Below are 21348 nucleotides of genomic sequence, written 5' to 3'. Positions count from 1 at the left end.
AGAGTTGTCAATCTGAGGAGGAAAGATTTGATGGGGATGGGGAGGATTAGAGGAGGGAGGATGAGGAGGAAGAGGAAGAATAGGAAGAGGAAGAGAAGTAGGAAAAATGTAGTTAGATATATTAGGGAGGTGAAACTGTCTTCTGAGGAACTAAGATATTGTTGGGGTTGGGAGGATGGGAAGAAGGAGGAAGATCATGAGGCAGAAGAGATGGTGGAGGAGGGGGAGGAAGAGGAGGAGGAGGGGGAGGAAGAGGAAGAGGAAGATGGTAAGGGATATGTCAGGAACGTAATGTATACATCTGAGGAGTAAATGATTTTATTCATGAGATGCAAAACTCTGGCACATTCAGCTCGCCATCTGTGGACTTGCAGACTCATGTTTTTCTCTGCTGGTCTGTATTTGTCTGTTTGGTTTCATTTTCCTAGTGGTTCATCCAATATGTTTTATGCTTGCTTGAAAACAGAGCATCTTTTCAAATCCATTAGAGTTTCATCAAGTCAGTAGATATTTCTGTCACATGATAAGGTATCAGCATTGGATGAATATTTTTTCTTCCAGCTTTCAGTGCCTTCACTTATTTTTATTTTTACCTTCACTTCTACAGAGAGACAAAACTGTTCCATTAAAGTATCATGAAGATGTGGTATATTGATCATGAAGTCAAGTGATTTTTAACCCTGAATGAGAGGATTCTTCAATGGGGGAAGGGGAGGGGGATAGAGAGGGGTGGGGTCCAGGGGATGAAGAGGGGATCGATTCCACCAGGATGGGAGTCAGGCTGTTGTGTTAGGATGGGAGTCAGGCTGTTGTGCTAGGATGGGGTGAGAGGCAATTATTTTTCCCCCACAGACCCATCAATGTCAGTGATAGGACTCGATGATTGATATGGTTTGATTTCCGTTAAAGGGGATGGGAAAGGGTATGTGTGTGCAGAAGAAACTTTGAAGATTCGCCTTGAAATGCTATGATGGTGACAAGAATATTAAAAAAAAAATACAGTCAAATATTGTGGAACATGGAATTAAGTATTCATTGTGTGTTTTTGGATGATAATGATATTATGTTGATAGTAACAATAATGATAATAGTCACATATCTTCAAGAGGAATAACAAGAGAAAATGAGGAGGAGGAGGAGAAGACAAATTACCTGACTCATCCCCACCCCCACCCCATCACCCCACATCAACATCGCCACAACCCCTACACATCCCAACCTAACCCCAACAATCTCCCCCCCCCTCTCTACCCCACCCCTGATCTGTCCTTCATAATGATGGAGAGATGCCAATACAATACTTCTACCCCGACTGAAGTACTGATCAGCGCAATCGGTAATCCAGTCGGGCGCGCTTTGTAATGTATAAAGTATGAATGTGGGAACCCGCGAATCTGACCCAAATAAATATTTCATTGCGTCGGCATCCAGTCATGACGGGCCGACTCCCGTTTTTAATCGGCCGCTGCGTGCCATTAGTTTCATTCGGCCTCTGGGAGGTATCCCGATAGACCTGGTGCTCCTGGAAGCTGCAGTACCGTCCCTTCCCTCCCTCCCCCCCCCCCCTCTTGCCACCCCCCTCCCCCCTCTTGCCCCTCCCCCTCCCTCCCTTCCTCTGCAGTTTTGGGAGTGCCATCCCCCTTACTAATTCATGCGTGTGCGAGACTAGACAAGCCCTCACTTGCTGCTCGCTGTAGGTGACTGACTGCTTGTGATGTTAATTAGCTTGATGCGAAGCGTGAATCATTCATCTGGAGTGGCTTGTGATCACATTGATGTGATGTGCATGCTGTAAGTAATGACACTGATTGCGCAGATGTGATTGAATGACGTACATGCAAATTTTGATTGATTTGTGGTCAAGGAAATACTCACAGAGGTTCAAATACATCTTATCCTGTACTTGCCATGGAATAGAATCGATTAGCAAAGAGACTATGAGTCTTTCCTGTTTTCAAATGTTGTTTTGTTTTGCTAATAATCTTGGTTATGGCTGGAAAAGAGATGGAGGATCATGTTTGAATATCGTCGGTTGAGAATGATAAGGGCGTTAAGTTGTCTCAAAACCCATAGTGTTCGAGACAACTTAACGCCCTTCTCATTCTCAGCAGACGATATAATCATAGTGAAGCATAACATAACATCATAGGTGACTCTACATCCACTTAATTGCTTGTAATCTTTTGATTTCATTTGTAACATGATGCCAGAAAAATAAGTTTGCCTTAAAGAGAAAGAGAGAATTGTGATCAATGGAAAGAGCTAGGGGTCTCAACCCACTTGGCTATTTGAGGTTCAGGAATATAGCTCTAAAAATGAGTGTAAGACACAAAGAGATGAGAGGGGAAAGAATAAAGGGTCTGCGCCTACCTGTGCACGAGACTAGTCTTGTGTATTTGGGACAGGGCACTCTACAGGTGTTAACATTAATTCGATTCTCCGTGAGTCGTTGATCTTTTTCCAGCCCGCGAAAACGTAACCCGATCGACCATTCCATTTCCACTCATGCCATCCAAGGTACCTGGATGACCCTCCCTATATCCTTTTCTTTTTCCTTTCATTCTTTCAACTCTATTTCTCTGTCTTTTACCTCTTTCTTCACCAAAAATTAGCCTCCTTTTATTCTCTGCCCGTTGAAAATGAAGATGCAGGGGCATTGAATTTTCATGACTGCAGAACTCTTCAGATACCATCCCCTCCCACTCCTCAAGTTTGAATGAATAATGGTATGTCACCTAGTCTCTGCAACTAGACCCCCGTGTGCAAGACGTGTTGTGCAGCAGGTGTTACTGAGTCTCGCCACATCATCAAAGACTACATCAAACATGCAGGTTTTATGTGAAGGAATGCCTCAAATGCAATGCTTGTGTTTCTATTGAAGTGCCTTTTGGGTTGACTTCTACCAAATGTAGATAATCATCACTTTACTATATTCCAGAGAATGAAGCAAACATGAACAATAAAGTTTTCTGAACTGTGATCTAATGCAGATGGGAACCTGTTACACTAGATCATTGGCATTTGTTTGTTAGTCTCCCCAGCAGGAGTTTAAACATTTGTAAGGAAGAAAAGGATAGCCACTGTAGATTAACCTTCACAGGGCCATGACTTTTGACTGCTACTGAATTCCTGTCCAGTGAGGCTACTGATGGGAATATCAGAGCTTGTGTTTCAATCTGGTTGCTAACATTGATATGGAAATATTAGACTTCGGTGCCCATGATTTTCCTTCTTTTTTGCATAAGCTGGATAACATCTGCTGTGGTGTCATTGATCCCTGTGAAAATCAGGCATTTTGATGACAAGATTTTTTTTTTTCCTTTTCTCGTCGTTGACGAGGGTCGACACTGCCGCGATTATGCACGGTATGAGTCACGGTGGGATAGATAAGACTGAGATATCCCTTGAGTGCGAGAATGGCGATCCGTGGAGCTCGAGAAATTTTGCCCACCGGGCGTATTTTCTGCATCAGAAGTTACTTTTTCGTCTTCTTATTTTTTTGACTGACTTCACGCAGTGCTCTGATGACCAAATTGGTGTCTCTGCCTTGTGCGCCGATGCTGAATCAGCCATGGCTTTAGACTATTGATTGCTTGAAATTGATACATAAATTTGCATTAATTTGCATACAAATAAGTGTCTCCTCTTTCCAATGCCTCTCTCCGAATGGTCCTCATTTGCAATCAGATAGACGCATTAGGAACGCTGCATTGCACAGATAGGGGTGAACATAAATGTTTGGATTATTTGAGTTGTCCCCCCCCCCCCCCTTTATTGCTGAATATTTGGATGCCCTATCCATGCTTGAATGAAATCTGTGGTTTTCCTTGCTGTTAGGTTAGCATGATATAGTTGCATTTTGTGTGTGTGCTTTGGGTCAGAATATTATGAAGAGACTACTTATCTATCGCTGATTTTATAGCAGAGCCAATGTTATTCTCACATTCAAGTAAAAAAAAAAATTGTAATACTTTGTTAAGCATATGTTATGAATTCCTGGGTATTTCTTGTGCATCCAAGGTTCTTTACCACCCTTTGAAATTTCCCTTTGCAGTGTTATAAGGATAAAAGAATGAAGAAAAGACAATAATTAGAAGGTCCACAAAACATACAGAATCATTACACTGCTCATGTATGTAGAGAACATTTGAGACAGATATCAATTTCTTACCGAAACTAAACTATACCTTAAATAGACCTTGTATTTATTCTTGAAACTTCCTCTCTCAAAACAAGTAAGCACATCTTCATTAATTCAATGGCTGGAGTAGTTAAAAAAAAAAGAAGAAGAAATATTGAAGAGAAAACTAAGTCACCTAATTTGTATCCGTGAGCACTTCTTGTCCCAAGTGGCCTGGAGTACGTCGGGGAAGTTTCTCTCATCGCGCGCTTTCAATTTTTCGTCTCGCATTTCGATCGCGCAAAAAGTGATCCACTTTGCGGGCGGACTGAGAGCTTCCATTCCCCCCTACACCACTCCACACCAATGCCCCCCTCCTCTCCTCTCCCCCCATCCAAAAGATAAGAGATGAGAAGAAGAGATGATTGAGAGAGAAGAGAGAGATGATTTTTAACATGGATCCCTCCAGGTATACATGAATGTCATGGTTGTGGGTTGATGCTCGGAGAGATGCTCTCTGTCTTTTTCATGACTCACTTGACCTCAACCAATGAATCACTCAACCACATCCCCTGGAAACTTTTTTGCCAAGAGGTTTAGAATCTTTCTCTCTTATGTTTGAAGATGTTAAGTGAGACACAAGTGAAAGAGATAAATAGATAGAAAGATAGATAGATAGATATATAGATAGAGATACATATGTGTAAAAAAAATAGTGAGTGATATATGGAGAGAGACTATAGAGTATAATTCAATTAACAAAACAAAAGAAGAAAATATGGTCTGGAACATATTTGGTAGTAATTCTTTTCTATCCAATCTGGGAGTGCTGTCTATGACTTTCAATAGTGCTCATATGACTTAACCCATTGAGGACGAGTCCCTGAGTATACTTGGGCAGGTGTCTATGGGAAATGCGTGTTGTCCATAGCAAAATCAGTCCATCCTCAACGGGTTAAGATTCATTTTCAAGCAAAATAGAATGAAATGAATAAATAGTTCTGTCTGACTGTCTGCTATGTGTGATGAAGGGATTCTTCAGGATATATTCTATATGTTCCACCTTTATAAGTTTTTGTGCATCTACCACAGGGGTAGGCCTACTTGGGATTCTGTCTACCAAAGGAGTTATCATCTACCATCTACTCCCTGCCATTGCTTTATTCGCTCCTTCTCTCTCCCCTTCTATCTACCTGTTTCTCTTCCTCACATGCTCTAAGTACTCCAAATTTTGTGCCCCAGGCTCAAATCAATTAGCCCAGGTGAGCATGTAGCTCATGCATATTCATGAGTGACTCAGCCCTCCTCTCTCATAAATAAATCATGAGCCCACCTTTCTTCAGTCAGAACAAGAGTTCATATACTTCACTATATAACTCCACTCGGTATATACCACTCTCTCTTTATCTCTCTCTCTCTCTCTCCATTCACACAGACTCTATATGAGTGGAAAAAGAGAGATCATATAGAGAAAGAGAGATACAAGATAGTTTGAGTGTGAGATAGGTGTGGCTTTAGCATAGAATTTAGAATGACCCTTCTCTTCTTCCTGTTGGAAATGGTCAGAAAAGTGCCTTCTCCTCTCCCACGAGATACGGAAAAGCATGAAATAGAGTTAGGGAGGTGTCGAAAAGCACTTCACTGCAGGGTAGGGCTTTTAAAGGGAAATTCATTCTTTCGTAAAGTCTTTTGTTGATGTCTGTCTGTCTCATCAATGATATCCATTGAGATGAAAAAGGTGCTTTAAGTGATTGAAAGTGAACAGAACATATAATTCATCCATCTATTATATTGCCTGTTGATCTCTGCAATATTTATGTTTGTTTAACAACGTATTGTCTTCAGTGATTATCACTTACCAAAAACAGAAACAGAAGTTGTGTTCTCAGAATTTTTTAAAATGAAAAGTCCATTTCTATTCCAATATATCTGATACAGAGTATCTGTATACTTTTGTCATAGATTTGTCATGAAATATTTGTTCTTTTCTCATGATCAAATGTTTGTAACTTGAGAACTCTTTGTCTATATTTTCGTGACTTGTGAATATGTTTGATATTGTCATACTTGTTTCTCTTTTATACGAGTGGAGAAATAAAACTTGCTGAAACTTAAACTAAAATGCCCGAATCCCATGCTCAAGATCAAAGCTATCGCAGGATTTCTTAATAGATTGATCTGATCTTGAAATTGCAAGAGGTAAATTTGACTTATATACACATATGTTTGATAGATGTAGGCATGTTTGTAGGATTAAAAGATTGTGGTCAGGGATGAATTTGAAAACTACCACTTGAGGTAAATTTTGTGTAGCTTTGTTCCAGGCACTTTGTAATTTACCTTACTGTTTCTTGTTTCTCCATTTTCTTCATCTTATTGTTGTAAATGGATAAAAATGACATTTCAGCATCTCAGCCCATTTGCAAGAGATTAGACCTCGATGGAATTTCATATTTTGCAAATATCTTCAATATGAATATCTCCACAGGCAATTTTCGTAACAAATGTGGACTTGAACCTCATTGTCTCATGAACTTTGCCAATAATTCTTGCACCAGGCTCCTTCAATTTCAGGGCAGTGTGCAGGTTTTGATCGGAGAGGGATAACTAAAGTGGCGCTTGCGCAAGAACGTGATTGGAAAGTGCACGTGGCCCTCCCGGAATTGTGCAAATTCAAATTCATCAAAATCGTTTTTTTATTGCCTTCAAAATTGAAAATCGTACCATAGCTAGTAGGCAGCAATTTACAATTGCTCATACCTTTTTTTTTTTCTTTTCTTTTCTTTTTTGCCAAATTGATTTCCATGGGCTGTTTAAGTGCTAAGAAAGCATATGATCCAATTTCTGTGTTAGTGAGGAGAACTTTGATGTGGACCAAGTAAATTGGTCAAAGGTTTGCCAACGAGCTGTTTCATTTTTGTGGCATAACTTCAGAATTACATGGTGCAGCTTTTGTGGTTCATAACTGATCACAGGAACTTGTTCATATCATTATGCGGAGGAATAGCAGCAGTGCCATACATGAAAGACAGATGCCGGACAGTTAAATTGGTTTGTTAAATCGATGTCCTTGATGTTCGCTATCAAAAACTGCAATTATGCTGAAAATTTTCCAGTTAATGAATATAATTTAATACGTAAAAATATGAAATTTAAAAAGGGGGTTTTGCTACTGCAACTAAGTGTAAGCCATGGTGTCAGATGGTGGGACTTGAACCATTAACCTTACATTTTGTGTTCCAGCTAAAGCCTCTTACATCTGGTCATGCTCAGCACAGATGTCAGCATAATTATGAACATTTGCCCGAGCAGTCTTTCTGTGTATTCTTTTTGACTCCCAGGCATTCTTTTAGAAAAAGGCCGTCTTGAGGAAAAAATCTCCTGCATTGTTGTTGTTGTTGGTGGTGGTGGTGGTGGTGGTGGTGGTGGTGGTGGTGTTGCTGCTGCCGTTGTTGTTGTTGTTAAAAAGAGTTTGATAGCAGTTAAATGGAGATGAGGATTATCACCCTTGTTTGACTCTAAGCCTACTTTTTGCTGGAATATTGTGTATTTCAACCATGTGTAAGTACATCGGGATGCTTGTGTTACAGAAAGTGCACAGGCTATAGGAAAACTTTCTTTTGCACTATTGCAGTGGATTCTCTTGTGTGTCTTTCAAAGGGAGCTGTGTGTACAATTTCTATGTGTGTGAGTGTGTGTGTGTATAATATGTAGGCGGGGACTGGATGACAGCATGTGATATTCATTATGGATATTTGATCTGGGTTAATGCCATTCACCTGTTAGATCCCCCTTTGCTGGGGTAGGAGGGTGGGGTTTACATTCCCCCCCCCCCCCCCAATTCTTCATCCCACTCTCGGCCTCTTCTACAAATCTTCAAGAAGTTCAACGTACTAGTAGGTGTAGAAACCATGTCACTGGTAGCAGTTTAGATAATGCTGAATCCATTTAATGACTTTTCCCATAATTTTTTTTTATAGAATAATAGTTATTTCATGTCAAAAGCTTCACTCCACATTTGCAGTTAAGGAATGTCCAGCGCTGTTAGAAGAACTTGTCTCTAAAGATGGAATCTTGGTTTAAATAAACAGTCATAGGTTTAGAGTACAAAACAAACTGCTGAAAATGTGCAAAGAACGCACTGTTTTGATGGTATTTTTCTCTTTCAACTAAAAGAATACAATTGATTTGATCAAAAGATGTCTTTCTGTTAGGCTTGATTTCTCCTAACTTTTCTTTACGCATAAAAAATAAGAATGTTTGCAAAACATTGAGGCTATTTTTGTTATATTACCTTACTTAAAGTATAAAGAGAGTTTAAGTTTTTCTAATTTTTCTGTGGTATTATGAATTTGCCCAAGTGATGCCATTGCTTCAAATACCACTTATTTCATTTGCCCGTGTGTATCAAATCATCTGTCCCCATCGTTAGTTTCTCACCCCTTCCACAACCAATATCCCCACTACTATACTGAGAAGATATATAGGCATGCAGTCCATCCCCTCCCCATCCCCCTCCCACCTCAAAAGTTCTGGCGACACCCTTCATCTTGTTGCTAGACCATTGTCATGAAGGTATTAAGAAATGCACCAGGGTTCTAACCCATGACATATCTACCTACATCTGTAGAGGTTGTAGTCTACCTTCAAGGCTTTTTAAATAAACTCATTGGCCCGAATTCACGAAGGTGGTACAAATGAAACCATGGTTTAAACCATGGACAAAAACCATGGAGCGCCAAGTGTCGCATGGAACATTTCGTTACGACATTGGTCATTTCGTCGACAAAATGACCGTTTCGTTAACGAAATTATCATTTCGTGGACGAAATGTTCATTTAGTTACAAAATGTTGTCATTTCGTTACAAAATAATCATTTCATTGATGAAATGACTGATTTCGTAGCAAAAATATTCAATGCGACACTTGGCGCTCCATGGTTTTTGTCTTTGGTTTAAACCATGGTTTCATTTGTACCACCTTCGTGAATTCGGGCCTCTGAGTAAACCCTCCCTCTATAACAAAATACCTATTGATCAATCTCATAGTAGAAGGGTTGGTAAACCATGGCACATTATTGAATACCAGCATAGAGATTTCATATCAAGTTGACAATGAGAGATTTTATCACACTGATTATAGTATGATTTTGAATTTCTGGTAAGAATGGATCATTTAGAGCCTATGTGAGATGTATATGTCCCAGCAACTTGATTCTTGTTGAGACTGGAGTGAAGACTACCAATAGAAGACACTCCGCTGTAGATTTTCAAGCCCAGTCTTGTTCTGGTTGTGTCACTGGCAATTTGAAAACTGTGTATTTCACCCTCACTGAACAGCCTTAGTGGTTTGCTGACCTTTCACTCGATTAGATTCATTGTTCCATCCAATTTTCTCTCTCATTTGTCATAATTTCTTCTTTTTCTTTCATTCTACTCCATTTTTCCTCTCTGTTTTTACTGCTAGTTTTATTTTAATCCTTTTTCTCATCTTGCAGCATGTTTTCATTCATATGGGGGGGGGGGTGCGCATAATTTTTTCTGCCTGGATAAAACATTTTCCTCTATCCAGAAAATTCTTGTGCAATGGCAAGTCATTTTCAAAAGAACCCCACCCCCACCCCTTCCCCTCCATCACTGATATTGCGCCATGGAATCTGTGCTAGATTGTAAATATGATATTATTATAACAGGACAATATTTCAGGAGTGTAGGAATGTATCATAACAAATATTATTTTCTGTATTGCTGTGTGGAGATGTGACAAAATGAAGATGTTTAGTCGAAGACAATCTTGCACCGATAAATTTTGCAGCTTATAGGACAATATAATAATGTTTTCATGACTGAGTGTATGCTTTTGGTTTAAATGAGTAACTCTTATTTTGAAGTTTTCTATAATGCAAAGAAAACTTTTTAGCAAGGGTTAACAGGGATAAAGGGTGAGAAGGTAGTATGAAGCAAATTTTTGGCCTCGTGCACGCCTTCACTTTTGACAGTCACAGCGGAGTTGCGTCAGTCTCTTGAAATTCCCCCAACCGTGTAGGTTTCTTGAGGTCATGGCAAGAAGGGGGCGTTCACACTTATACTTATCCCTTTCTGTGCCAGAGACTTGGGTCAATGTGTACAACAACCCAATGTATTCCTTTGTCTTCCAGCACACAAAGTACTAACATTGGGCAGAAATTAAGATGCTTGTCTGTGTGTGAACATGTCAGCATTTCAAAACTTAAACCTAGAATTGCTTACCTGAAATGCACTTGCACATGACATTGGAACAAGTGTGAAAGCTCTCACGGGGGGAGTCGTCGCGGCCATATCATTTCATTGGAGACATACCTGAGACCGGCAGAAGGCACATTAGCAAAGACAATTGGCATAACTCCCTGAGTCATCGGAATATTTTTGTAACCCCTCCCCCCCCCCCCCCGCCCCCTTCCTAGACTATAGTAGGGAGGTGTGAGTGGAAGCAATTTGTGGCAAGGTGTAGTGACTGCAGTGGAGCTGTGCGTTTGGCTTTTGAAGAGAAAATGTGTCGCCACCGTGCTAAAACTCTCGCTTTGGTAAAATCTCCGCTTCACAATTTGTTCTCAGCTCTTTCTCGAGGGAGGGATTTCTTTCTCTCTTCCACTCTCTCACCCCCTTTCTTCCTCTTTCTCTTTTCTTTTGATGCTAATTCTCTTCTACCACATTCATGAGATAAACTTTTGGCTAATTTTGCAGTATAGGCTGCTCCCCCACACAGCTGGTGCCTATGTGTATTGTTTGAGGAAAAGGGGGAGGGAATTGGGTGTGAAAGAAAGTTGAATGTAGCTGACTTTGGAAGCTATGGTGGTGGTAATGGGCAAACAATAGCTCATTGGTTCCTCCTTTTGATATGAAAGGGTGCTTTTGTTCTTGCAAAGGGGTTTACCCCAAGTGTCAGAATAAAGTGAGTCCCAAGCGAGAAGCAAGCAAGAAGAAGGAGGAGGAGGAGAAGAAGAAGAAGAAGAAGACTAGACTTGGAATTTGTCAACACTGACAAATTAGGTGATCCGATCTGTTCGTAAATCAACGATTTGAGTTTCCTGATCCCAATAGGCATGACCATACCGGTTTCATCTGTGTTTAGTGGACATTGGCCGTGTGATGTTTGGATTGTCATTTAGAAAAGATAGTCAGACCTGACATCTATGGTACACAATTCCGTATACACTAACGAAAATACAGAATGAAGTATATTTGACCTTTGAACCCAATTTTCACAGACAAGATGGCATCTGAGCAAAAAGTGGTTATTTTGTGAAATGATCCTTGTAACATGGTCTTTACGTGTGCAAAATATGGGAAAGGTAGAACATGTATTCACCAAGATACAGGATGATACATTTATGACCTTTGACCCTAATTTACATACCCAAGATGACGTCTGAGCAAGTAGTTGTTATTTTATGAAATAATGTACGTGACATGAACTAAACATGTGCAAAATATGGGGGTGAGAAGGTCTGTTTTTCTTCAGTTATTGCAAAGAAAGTTGCAGAAAGAAAAAAGTATCTCAATACATCGAAGATAAGCTTTAATTTCAACCACGTTTTTTGACGTGATCCCGACATCGTATGAAAAATGAAGGGCACACTTTCGATAGCCCAAAGTCTCAGCTACAACATATTAAAATCTGGGAGAAATTCACCGAAGCATAAGTGAGCTAGTGCTCGATAAAGACAATCATGTCAATTTTCACATCTACAAAAATTCCCTCCCATAGAGATAACACGTCATAACGAAGATAAAGAAAGAAGTACATATGACCTTTGACCCCACTTTGAACAGCCAAGATGGCATCTGAGCAAAAAGTGGTTATTTTGTGAAATGATCCTTGTAACATGGTCTTTACGTGTGCAAAATATGGAAAAGATAAAACATGTATTCACCAAGATACAAGATGATACATTTATGACTTTTGACCCTAATTTACATACCCAAGATGACGTCTGATCAAGTAGTTGTTATTTTATGATATAATGTACGTGACATGAACTAAACATGTGCAAAATATGGGGATGATAGGGGGTGTTTTTCTTGAGTTATTGCAGAGAAAGTTGCAGAAAGAAAGAAATATCTCAATACATCGAAGATAAGTTTGATTTCAACCAAGTTTTTTGACGTGAACTCGGCGTCGTATGAAAAAATAAAGCGAACCTTGACGACAGCTCAAAGTCTGAGCTACAACATACTAAAATCTGGGAGAAATTCACCGAAGAGTAAATGAGCTAGTGCTCGATAAAGACCGTCATGTCAATTTTCATTTCCAGAAAAATTCCCTCCCATAGAGATAACACGTAAACTGGTTAAATTTGACAAGGTTACATTATATCCATTTTCACGAGGTGAAGACATCATCCGATTAAATTTTTGATAAATAGAACTTAAAGAGTATTAAATTGGCTATACAACATACTAAAATCTGGAAGAAATTCACCAAAGGGTAAGTGAGCTAGTCGTAGATAAAGACAATCATGTCAATTTTCACATCTAGAAAAATTCCCTCCCATAGAGATAACACGTCATAATGAAGATAAAGAAAGAAGTACATATGACCTTTGACCCTACTTTGCACAGACAAGATGGCGTCTGAGCAAAAAGTGGTTATTTTGTGAAATGATTCTTGTAACATGGTCTTTACGTATGCAAAATATGGGAAAGATAAGACATGTATTCACCAAGATACAGGATGAAACATTTTTGACCTTTGACCCTAATTTACATACCCAAGAAGGTGCCCGATCAAGTAGTTGTTATTTTATGAAATAATGTACGTGACATAAACTAAACATGTGCAAAATATTGGGCTGATAGAGCTTGTTTTTCTTGAGTTATTGCAAAGAAAGTTGCAGAAAGAAAGGAATATGAAAATACATGGAAGATAAGCTTTAATTTCAACCAAGTTTTTGGGCATGATGCCGACTCCGTATGAAAAAACAAAGGGCACACTTACGATAGCCCAAAGTCTCAGCTACAACATACTAAAATATGGGAGAAATTCACCGAAGCATAAGTGAGCTAGTGCTCGATAAAGATAGTCATGTCAGTTTTCATTTCCAGAAAAACTGCACTCCCATAGAGATAACACGTAAACTGGTCAAATTTAACAATGTTACTTTTAATCCCTTGTTACGAGGTGATGCCGTCATCCAATCAAATTGTTGTTATTATATATCTGAAAGCCCATTTAATAAGCTACAACATATTGAAATTTGGACGAAAATCAACTAAAGAATAAGTGAGATATGCTTGAATGAACTTGAAATTCGATGACGTCATTTTGAAAATTTACTTTTTTAACTTTATTAAGAAATTTCATATATTTTAATCATTTTTCCAGCATTGCCAACCCATGAAATGACATGTACAACTCATCAGCTTTCAGAATATGTAAAGAAAATGGGGGGTCACCGTCCATCCTGACGAGTAAAATCGGATTTAAAATTGGCAGTTTTTTGGCATTGTTGCACTGTATATCGCCATTGACGCGCGCGCGGAATTTCAACTTTGACGGACCCATATGACGTCATTTTGAGTGGGATTGACTTGAAACTTGGTAGAAATATTCCTTGACATTTCAGACATCCGATCAAAGTGAAAAAACGGGAAATTTCTATTGTATATGAGCTGTGCGTGCGTATATGTGCGCGCGCGTACGCGTCCGTCCGATTTTTTCAATTTTTCAAAAAATGCGCCAAATGGTCTGAAACGTATGCAAAAAAAAATTGAGCGCGATTGGAGCATACAAATATTTCAACGCGCGCGTACGCGCACGTTTTATCGATGCGATGAATTTTGAAAACATGAGTAGAATTCCCTTGAATTGAAATTTACGTGACGTAAATTTCATTGAAAAATTCCATTCCATTAATGAGATATGATTGAAAATGTGTTTTCATATAATGACGTCATAGTGACGTCACGGTCGACTGATCACTACGATTTTACTTGACCCGTCGTCTTTGGGACATGATACATATATGGTATAAGTTTGACATTCATAGGCAATGCACTTTCTGAGCTAATCTCTACACAAATTTTGTCCAGAAATAAAGAAGGAAAAAGAATCCGTACAGATACAGAAGGTGATCCGAAGGATACTCGGATCACCTAATGAAAGGGTCAAAAGTTAGAGGAAGCTTCTATATAGCAGGACATAGAATAAATACAGACAAGAATGCAGCTAGTAGGTGGGGGGGGGCAAACATTTAACAAATCTGTTACAGAACTAGCTGCCTTCCCTGTTAAAGTGTCAACACACTTTTTCTTGAATAAACAAACATTCCAGCCTTCTCATTATACAGCAACTAAGCCACTGTGGTGTTCTGCCTGCTAGCAAACAAATCCTGTATTTTTATTCAATCATTTTGTGCAGTTTTTTTTATTATGGTCACTAGAAAAGATGATTAGCTGTGCATTACAAAGTGTGCAGCTAATTAGTCATTCCCAGCACCACTGTTCCCAGTGCGTGCTCCCATGAAGTAATAGAGGTTAACGGTTATATTGAGCTACTTAGGGTGAAGCATGCAATTTTGACATCATTTGCATATTGCTTTGGAGCAGATGGAGGGGGGGGGGGGAGGGTGTTGATTGAGGAATGTAGAATTTGCATGTTTGTGTGACACCCTGCTCTTTTTTAATTGACCCAATATTTTGGGTGTTTGTTTGTTTGTTTGTTTGTTTGTTTGTTTGGTAGGTTGGTTTTGTTTTGGATTGTTATTTTTTTTGGGGGGTGGGGGGGCGTGTTGGTGCTGAACCTAGCTAACTGGTATGCTGAACGATGGTAAAGAAGATCACATTCTTTCTTCTGCAAGCAATTGGACCTACTCCTCTTTTCTTCTTCTTTTTCTTCTTCTTCTTCTTCTTGTGGAGAAATACCACTGTGAATTGACATCATTTCTTTGTACCAGTGTCCACTGTTTATTTCCAGGGCTCCTCTGTCATCGGAGTGCCCGACTAACACCACTAAATGTGACTTGTGGGACTTTAAGACTGTCATAACTTTTGCCGTTTTTGTCTGGTTTCCGAACAATCTTTGCCGCATCTTTCATCAAATTCTGTGAGTCTTTGTTTTTTCTGGTTTTCTTCTCTTGCGGCATTGGTGCCAGATGAATGCCTCCTTTGGGTACAATGCTCGCTTTAAACACTAGTCTTGATGATTAAAGACCACTCAGTTGTGGCTAGGGGGAGCATCATAACCAAGAAAGCTAACGGCTTCTGACCGTAGGGAAATCAATAAGTAATCTGTCCATATGATGGTCCTGGGATGATAATAGATGTTAACCCTTTGCCTACATTGAACGTGATGCACCAGCTGTCAATTACAAGGTATTTACAGCCTTTCATAGTGGATAGGTTAATGGTGTAATTATTATTTTAACAACAAGACTGCTCATCTATTACAGCTAGCCACACAGTTGATGAGACTTGTTTGGCATATTGCATGCCCCCTTTTCCCCAGCAGTGTGACTGTATACATTCTGACACTAGGTGGCAGCATACAACCATAGATTTAGCCCAGACTTGATGAACAAAGACACAATGCTTGTCCCCCGTTACTGGGGCGAAACAAACTCCAGTCCAAGAACCCCAAACTTTCCAAATAGGAGCAAATTCAGGCCACATGAAGAAATGTTGGAGGCATTAAACATCTTTCTCGTTATTCTTGTTTCATCATCCATCCTGTTTTTGACATGAGATTGTGGAATCACAAATTGCCATCTATAAAACGGCAGACATAGAATGTGAAACATTTCTTCTATTCATTGAAATTCCCCAGCAAGCTGTGTGTGTTTCCATCAGTGAGTTGACTCATTTTTCTCTCCCTCCCCCTTCAATCTGTTTCTCTCCCCTCCCACCCCCTCCCTCTCCTTGAATGTTTACATTAGAGGTTTACCCTTTCACATTTTCTGCCATTGATACAAGCTAGTTGGGGAAGAAGTATTGTTCAATTTTGTTCTACATCCTTGGAGCAATTTTCTGGTCTTTTTTTTTCTTTTGGCCAGTACTTTTCTTCACACCGAGAATAGAACACACAGTAACCTTAGAAAATAAAGAAAAACAGAAAAGGGGAGAAGAAAGGCTCTAATCTGTCGATGCTCAATAAAAGACAAATTATATTACCACCAATATCCCTCTAGCTAGTCTATTTTCTCTCTCTTTTCTGTTTTTTTCCCCCCCTCCTCATCAGGCTGAAAACTAGAATGGAAAGGAAGAGAAAGGGGCCGAAATTTTCTCTCAGCTGGGCCGGGGCGAGGGATATTTTCTTTTAATCACGTTCCGATCAGCGCGTGAATGCTAATGAATATAATTTGGTGGGGTTTTTTGTGGTCGCCCCCTTCCCCTATTGTTACAGGGATTTGTGTGTGTGTGTGTGTGTGTGAACGTGTGCTAACTGCCTTTGCTAATGACTCCTAGACCGCCTTAACCATTCACATTGTATGTCGTGTTCCTATTCTCTAACTTTTGTCATGCTGTTAGGCGGTGGGGGCAGGGGAGTGGGATAGAGTTAAGGTCACCTGTTTGGCTTGCACTCTTTCTCATTGAAAACCAGAAAGGGTTTTTTTGTTTATTTTCAATTCATGAAGTTAAGGCTTTACACTCCGAAGACCATATCTTTCAAATACCATTATCAGTTTATATGGACATGTTATTCTACTGTCTCATGAACAGATCTTTTCTCTTTTATCCTTATCATTAAAATACTTGGATAGCAGAATAAAAAAAAGGAAGCTTAATCTTTAAGTGGTTGACCTGCCTTTGACAAAATGATGGAAGAACAGTATTCCAAGTTGGCATGGCAACAGGCATTCATATTTTCTTTTATTTTCTTCTTCTACCTTTAAACAGATTTTTAAAAAAAGTTACTGCGTCCGGATGTGGAATTATGAGTAATCAAGTTCAGGTTGTTTAACCTGTTTCTTGGTCTTTAAGTCTTTTGACAAAGCTGGTTTTAAAAACAGTGGAGGCCTTTATGCTTCAGTGATATCATGCACTTCTTACTTTTCATTTTTGTTTGCCAGGCACAGTGTTGTTTCTCAAACTCGTACAAGGTTCGGATTATTTTGCCTGTTTTATAATCCATAATCATATTCTGTGCTGCACACAGCAGTTCTCTTTTACCCTGCTTTCTTAGTTTGCCTTCACAAAATAAAGGAAAAATTGAGGGGAAAAAAGAAAAACATATTTTATAAAGGTCAAGGAGTGTGGACGTGAGTTTTCTGGCCTCGGGCTAGGTAGCCGGTCGTGTCCCAAACCCCTATCCCACGTCTTACTCCAAGGCTTGGGATTTTGCATTTTAAGCGCTCGCTCGTGTTTGCTCGTAGGTGCCAAATGAATTTAAAGTCTTTTCGAAAATATCCCCTCATAACTGTGAGGGCTTTATTTTCCCTTCCACTCCTTTTCATTTCCATTCTCCTGCCCGTTTCGTAAATTGGGTGTCGCATTTTCTGACATGTTTTGATACACATTTCGACAGCTGTATGCGACAATATTTGCCAACGTGTCATGAAGTACCGAGTGGATTATGCGTCTTGGATTGTGGTGTAAGAACTGTAAAATATTACAACTGGTGGCAGACTGAGAATGCTTGCCATTTTACACCATAGTTGCAGAACTCAAGGACTAGACAGAAAATAAACTTGAAATGTATAGTATAGACTTCATGTTGGTTGGAAAAATGAAGATATGTGCATGTGTTTGTGTGTGTGTGTGGGGGGGGGGATGGGGACTAGAAGAGGTAATACTGTTGTCGCATTATGTATTAACCCGTTGAAGAGGAGTCCCAAGTATACTCACGCAAGTGTCTATGGGAAATGCTTGTTGTAGCAAAATCAGCCCATCCTCAACGGGTCAAAACATTTTAAAGGATTTAATTTCACAAGTCAATGTCTGCATTTATTTGATGCCTCCATTGCTATTCAAGGATACACTTGAAACGTTGTAATATAAAAAAACAGGGTTTTTTTTTTTCTATTTGTGTGATAGCTATGTCCAACTCTCCTATCTTCTTCTCTCTTTCTGTGCAGTTTCACAGCCAATGGGCTCAACATCACCGTAGAAATCAACGACCTCATCGACATCGAGTGCCCGAAAACGGAAAATACGACGGCGGGGCGGTTAAAAGCGCAGTACCACAAGTTCACCCAGGTCTCCAGCCAGGGCTACCGGCAGTGCTCGCTGGACGCCGGCCGCCAGCGGCACCTCCTGTCCTGCAATCGCCCCTTCGTGGAGAACAAACTCACGCTGCTGTTCCAGGAGCACACGCCGTATCCGGGCGGGGCCACTTTCTCCCACGGCGAGAACTACTACTTCATCAGTGAGTGTTATTTTGTGCCCCCATCTTCATCACCTCATGGCATCCCTAACTTTCTCTTGTTACAAGTTAATGGTGATAATGCTCCATGATTAGTTTGCTTGAAGGTGAAAAAGAAGTTGTACAATGGATCATAGTTGTGATCAGAATCCAATTGCTTGATTCACAGTGATCTTACTTTTGTTTTCAACTATTTTTTCTTTCAAATTTTATCCATGCTCCTCATATTCATTATCATTATTACAAATATTATTCTTAGAACTATCATTATTATCATGTCATTATTTTCATTTTCATTATCACTGTTACTTTCATCATTTTAGGCTGTTATTGCCATTTTTTTCTTTTACTTTTTTGTTTTCTTTTTTTTAGTCTTTGCATCCATTGCTACAAAGCATGACAGAAGATCACTTATTATTTCATTTATCAATCATTCTTGTTATACTGTCACATTTTTCTCATCGTTGTCTCTGACTTCTCTTCCTCTCTGTTTTCACTTGTTTCTATTCCCTTTCTTCATTTCTGTTCTTTTTTTTTCCTATTCCAAGTAACACATCACATAGCACCTTCTCCCCTACTTGCTCTTAGTAGAAGAAATGAATCTGATTTCGCCATATGTTGGTGCTATAAAATGTTCTCCATAGACATGTTTAAAATCTAGTTATTTTATATGTGATGCAGAACCCATAAATAACAATTTTCCTTTTTTTTTCTCCTCAACTTTCCCCTTCCCCCCCCCCCCCATCTCTTCTACACTTTTTGTTCAATATGACAGCAACATCAAATGGTTCAGCAAACGGGATCGACAACAGGTCGGGAGGTTTATGTCGATCGAATAACATGAGGCTGCGGGTATACGTCAAACCAAAACCCACAGGTGAGAGAACCACATCCCTCCTGCAATTAATGGATTGTTCCGAGGATAGATTTCATGAATCAAAGACACTTTGATTGATCCATTATGAATATGTAGGGGCAGAAGACCTCAGTCATGTTAACAGCCGGAAAGATGCTTTGCAGCTGATACTTGAAAAAGTGGAAGTTACTGAGAATATAATTAGTAGTTGTTGTTTTTTTCCAAAGTAGATAATCATAAAGATTTTGACTAGACACTGTTTTCAGGAAGGTGTACAACAATGTAAACTGCTCTACGTCACCCACATAAAAAGGAGAAAAAGTTGTTTTGTGGCATGAACATTTTGGAATTTTGTTAGCGTTGTTACAAATGTTTCACACATATCATCACATCCTGTGAACGTTGTTCCCATTTCAAGGAATCAAAACATTTCAGTAGTGACAGCTGCCACTGTTGCTTTCAACTGTTACTTCAAATTGTTGCTCGACTGATGCTGAATGCTTGTTGCCGTTGTTTTTCACCACATGACTTTTCAACATTCTGTACCCCACGTCCTGCCCAAACAGTCGCACCCACCACGAGGAATCCGAACATGTCGACGACGACAACGCCGCCTACGACGGTTCCGACGAGCCAGTCCACAACGCCGGGGGCTACGACGAGGAGAAGGCAGACGACGATCAGTACGACGACGCAGCTGCCATCAACAGCAAAGAAGACCACAAGAAAACAGACAGGTAATTTTGAACAGTTACTGTAAAACCAGAAATTTTCATGTGCATTGAATTTCTACAAATTTTGCAAGGGGTCACAATTCGCAAAAAAGTAAAATGCACGCCAAAGTCTTTGCCACACAATGCTGTACATATAGTATACTCATATAACTTTTTTAAATGATTGGCAATTTGTAAAATTTTCGTGCCATAAATATTTTACCATATGTCACCATGGCAGACAAGTTGCTTTCTGGTTTGTCCAAAAAAATAATATATAAATCATAGCCTTTGGTCAAGAAGTTAGCAGCTGTAACTCCATCTCCTCATAGTACTTGAAAGATTTTCTTTAAGGAGGTTTATACACAGGATATCACAAGAAATTGTGTGTTTTTTTTGTCAGGGAATTTTGCAAACACATACCCCTTATTTACCCTTGAGAGTCCTCTTATTGCTAGTTCATTACAGGACTGAAATGATTTGTTTTGAAGGAAAGAACTTGTATGATTTTTTATTTTGTGCCCATGTGGTGGGTATGAGAAACATCTTACCTTGAAATTGTACTTTTTGTAGTACTTGTAACATTTTACATCTTTACCATATTTTTGACAATAAAACTCTTTACTCATATCATAATCAAATTATGTAGAATGATATGTTAGAAATTCTTGTGAATGGAATACTCTTCTTTGAGCTTGAAAGATTTTTTGTTATCATACCTCCATATTTGGTTTTCTGTCAATCCTTGCAGAGAAACCATCGACGTCAACAGAAGACAACAAAATCGCGAATCCTCAAGGCACCAACCACGCGAGAAGAAACCATGCGTCTGTAACACTGCTGTTTGTCGCATGGGTTGCAGCTGTTGTCCGATGGATGTCACCGTGACCTTTGACCTACGCCAGACGTTGTGGATTTTGACTGTTGTTTTGTCTCCACTCCTTTTCTAAGCAAAAACGAAAAAATGAAACTATAAGATCTTCTGAACAATGTAGTTTGTAATTTGTGCCTGTAGAAAAAATTTTCTAAGAAGAGAGTTGTGAAAGAGATAACATTTCTATCTAAACAAACTACATGACGATGAATCATGCAAACATCACTATTTGCAATGTGTGGGACTATCAGCCGTCACCACCAGTGAGCAAAGTTGCCAGCCGATGTGAAAAAAAAAGGAAATGATGTGAGTCAATATTTGAATGTTGCTCATCATACTTTCTGAAGTTCACATTTTATATATTTCTCCCTACAGTTAGTTCTGCATGGCAGTGTTAACAAGAAAATGAGAGAATTGAATTTAGGAGAGAAGGAATGGTAACCTTTG

The 21348-nt window shown here is 39.4% G+C and overlaps 1 protein-coding gene across 1 annotated transcript in view; it reads left to right on the top strand.

Moving 5' to 3' along the window:
* Positions 1-20977, top strand: part of LOC140246840 (ephrin-B2a-like) — a 233049-nt gene extending 212072 nt beyond the window's left edge. The window contains exons 2-5 of the mRNA XM_072326167.1: positions 18172-18461; positions 19234-19357; positions 19881-20051; positions 20779-20977. Of these exons, the coding sequence (XP_072182268.1) occupies positions 18172-18461; positions 19234-19357; positions 19881-20051; positions 20779-20977 (784 nt within the window). The remainder of the gene's footprint in view (positions 1-18171; positions 18462-19233; positions 19358-19880; positions 20052-20778) is intronic.
* The last annotated feature ends 371 nt before the right edge of the window (positions 20978-21348 follow it).

The sequence above is a fragment of the Diadema setosum genome, chromosome 3 (genome assembly GCF_964275005.1).
Source record: "Diadema setosum chromosome 3, eeDiaSeto1, whole genome shotgun sequence".
NCBI lineage: Eukaryota > Metazoa > Echinodermata > Echinoidea > Diadematoida > Diadematidae > Diadema > Diadema setosum.
The sequence above is the reverse complement of the archived record's forward strand: the minus strand, read 5'-3'. Positions and strand labels throughout refer to the sequence as shown.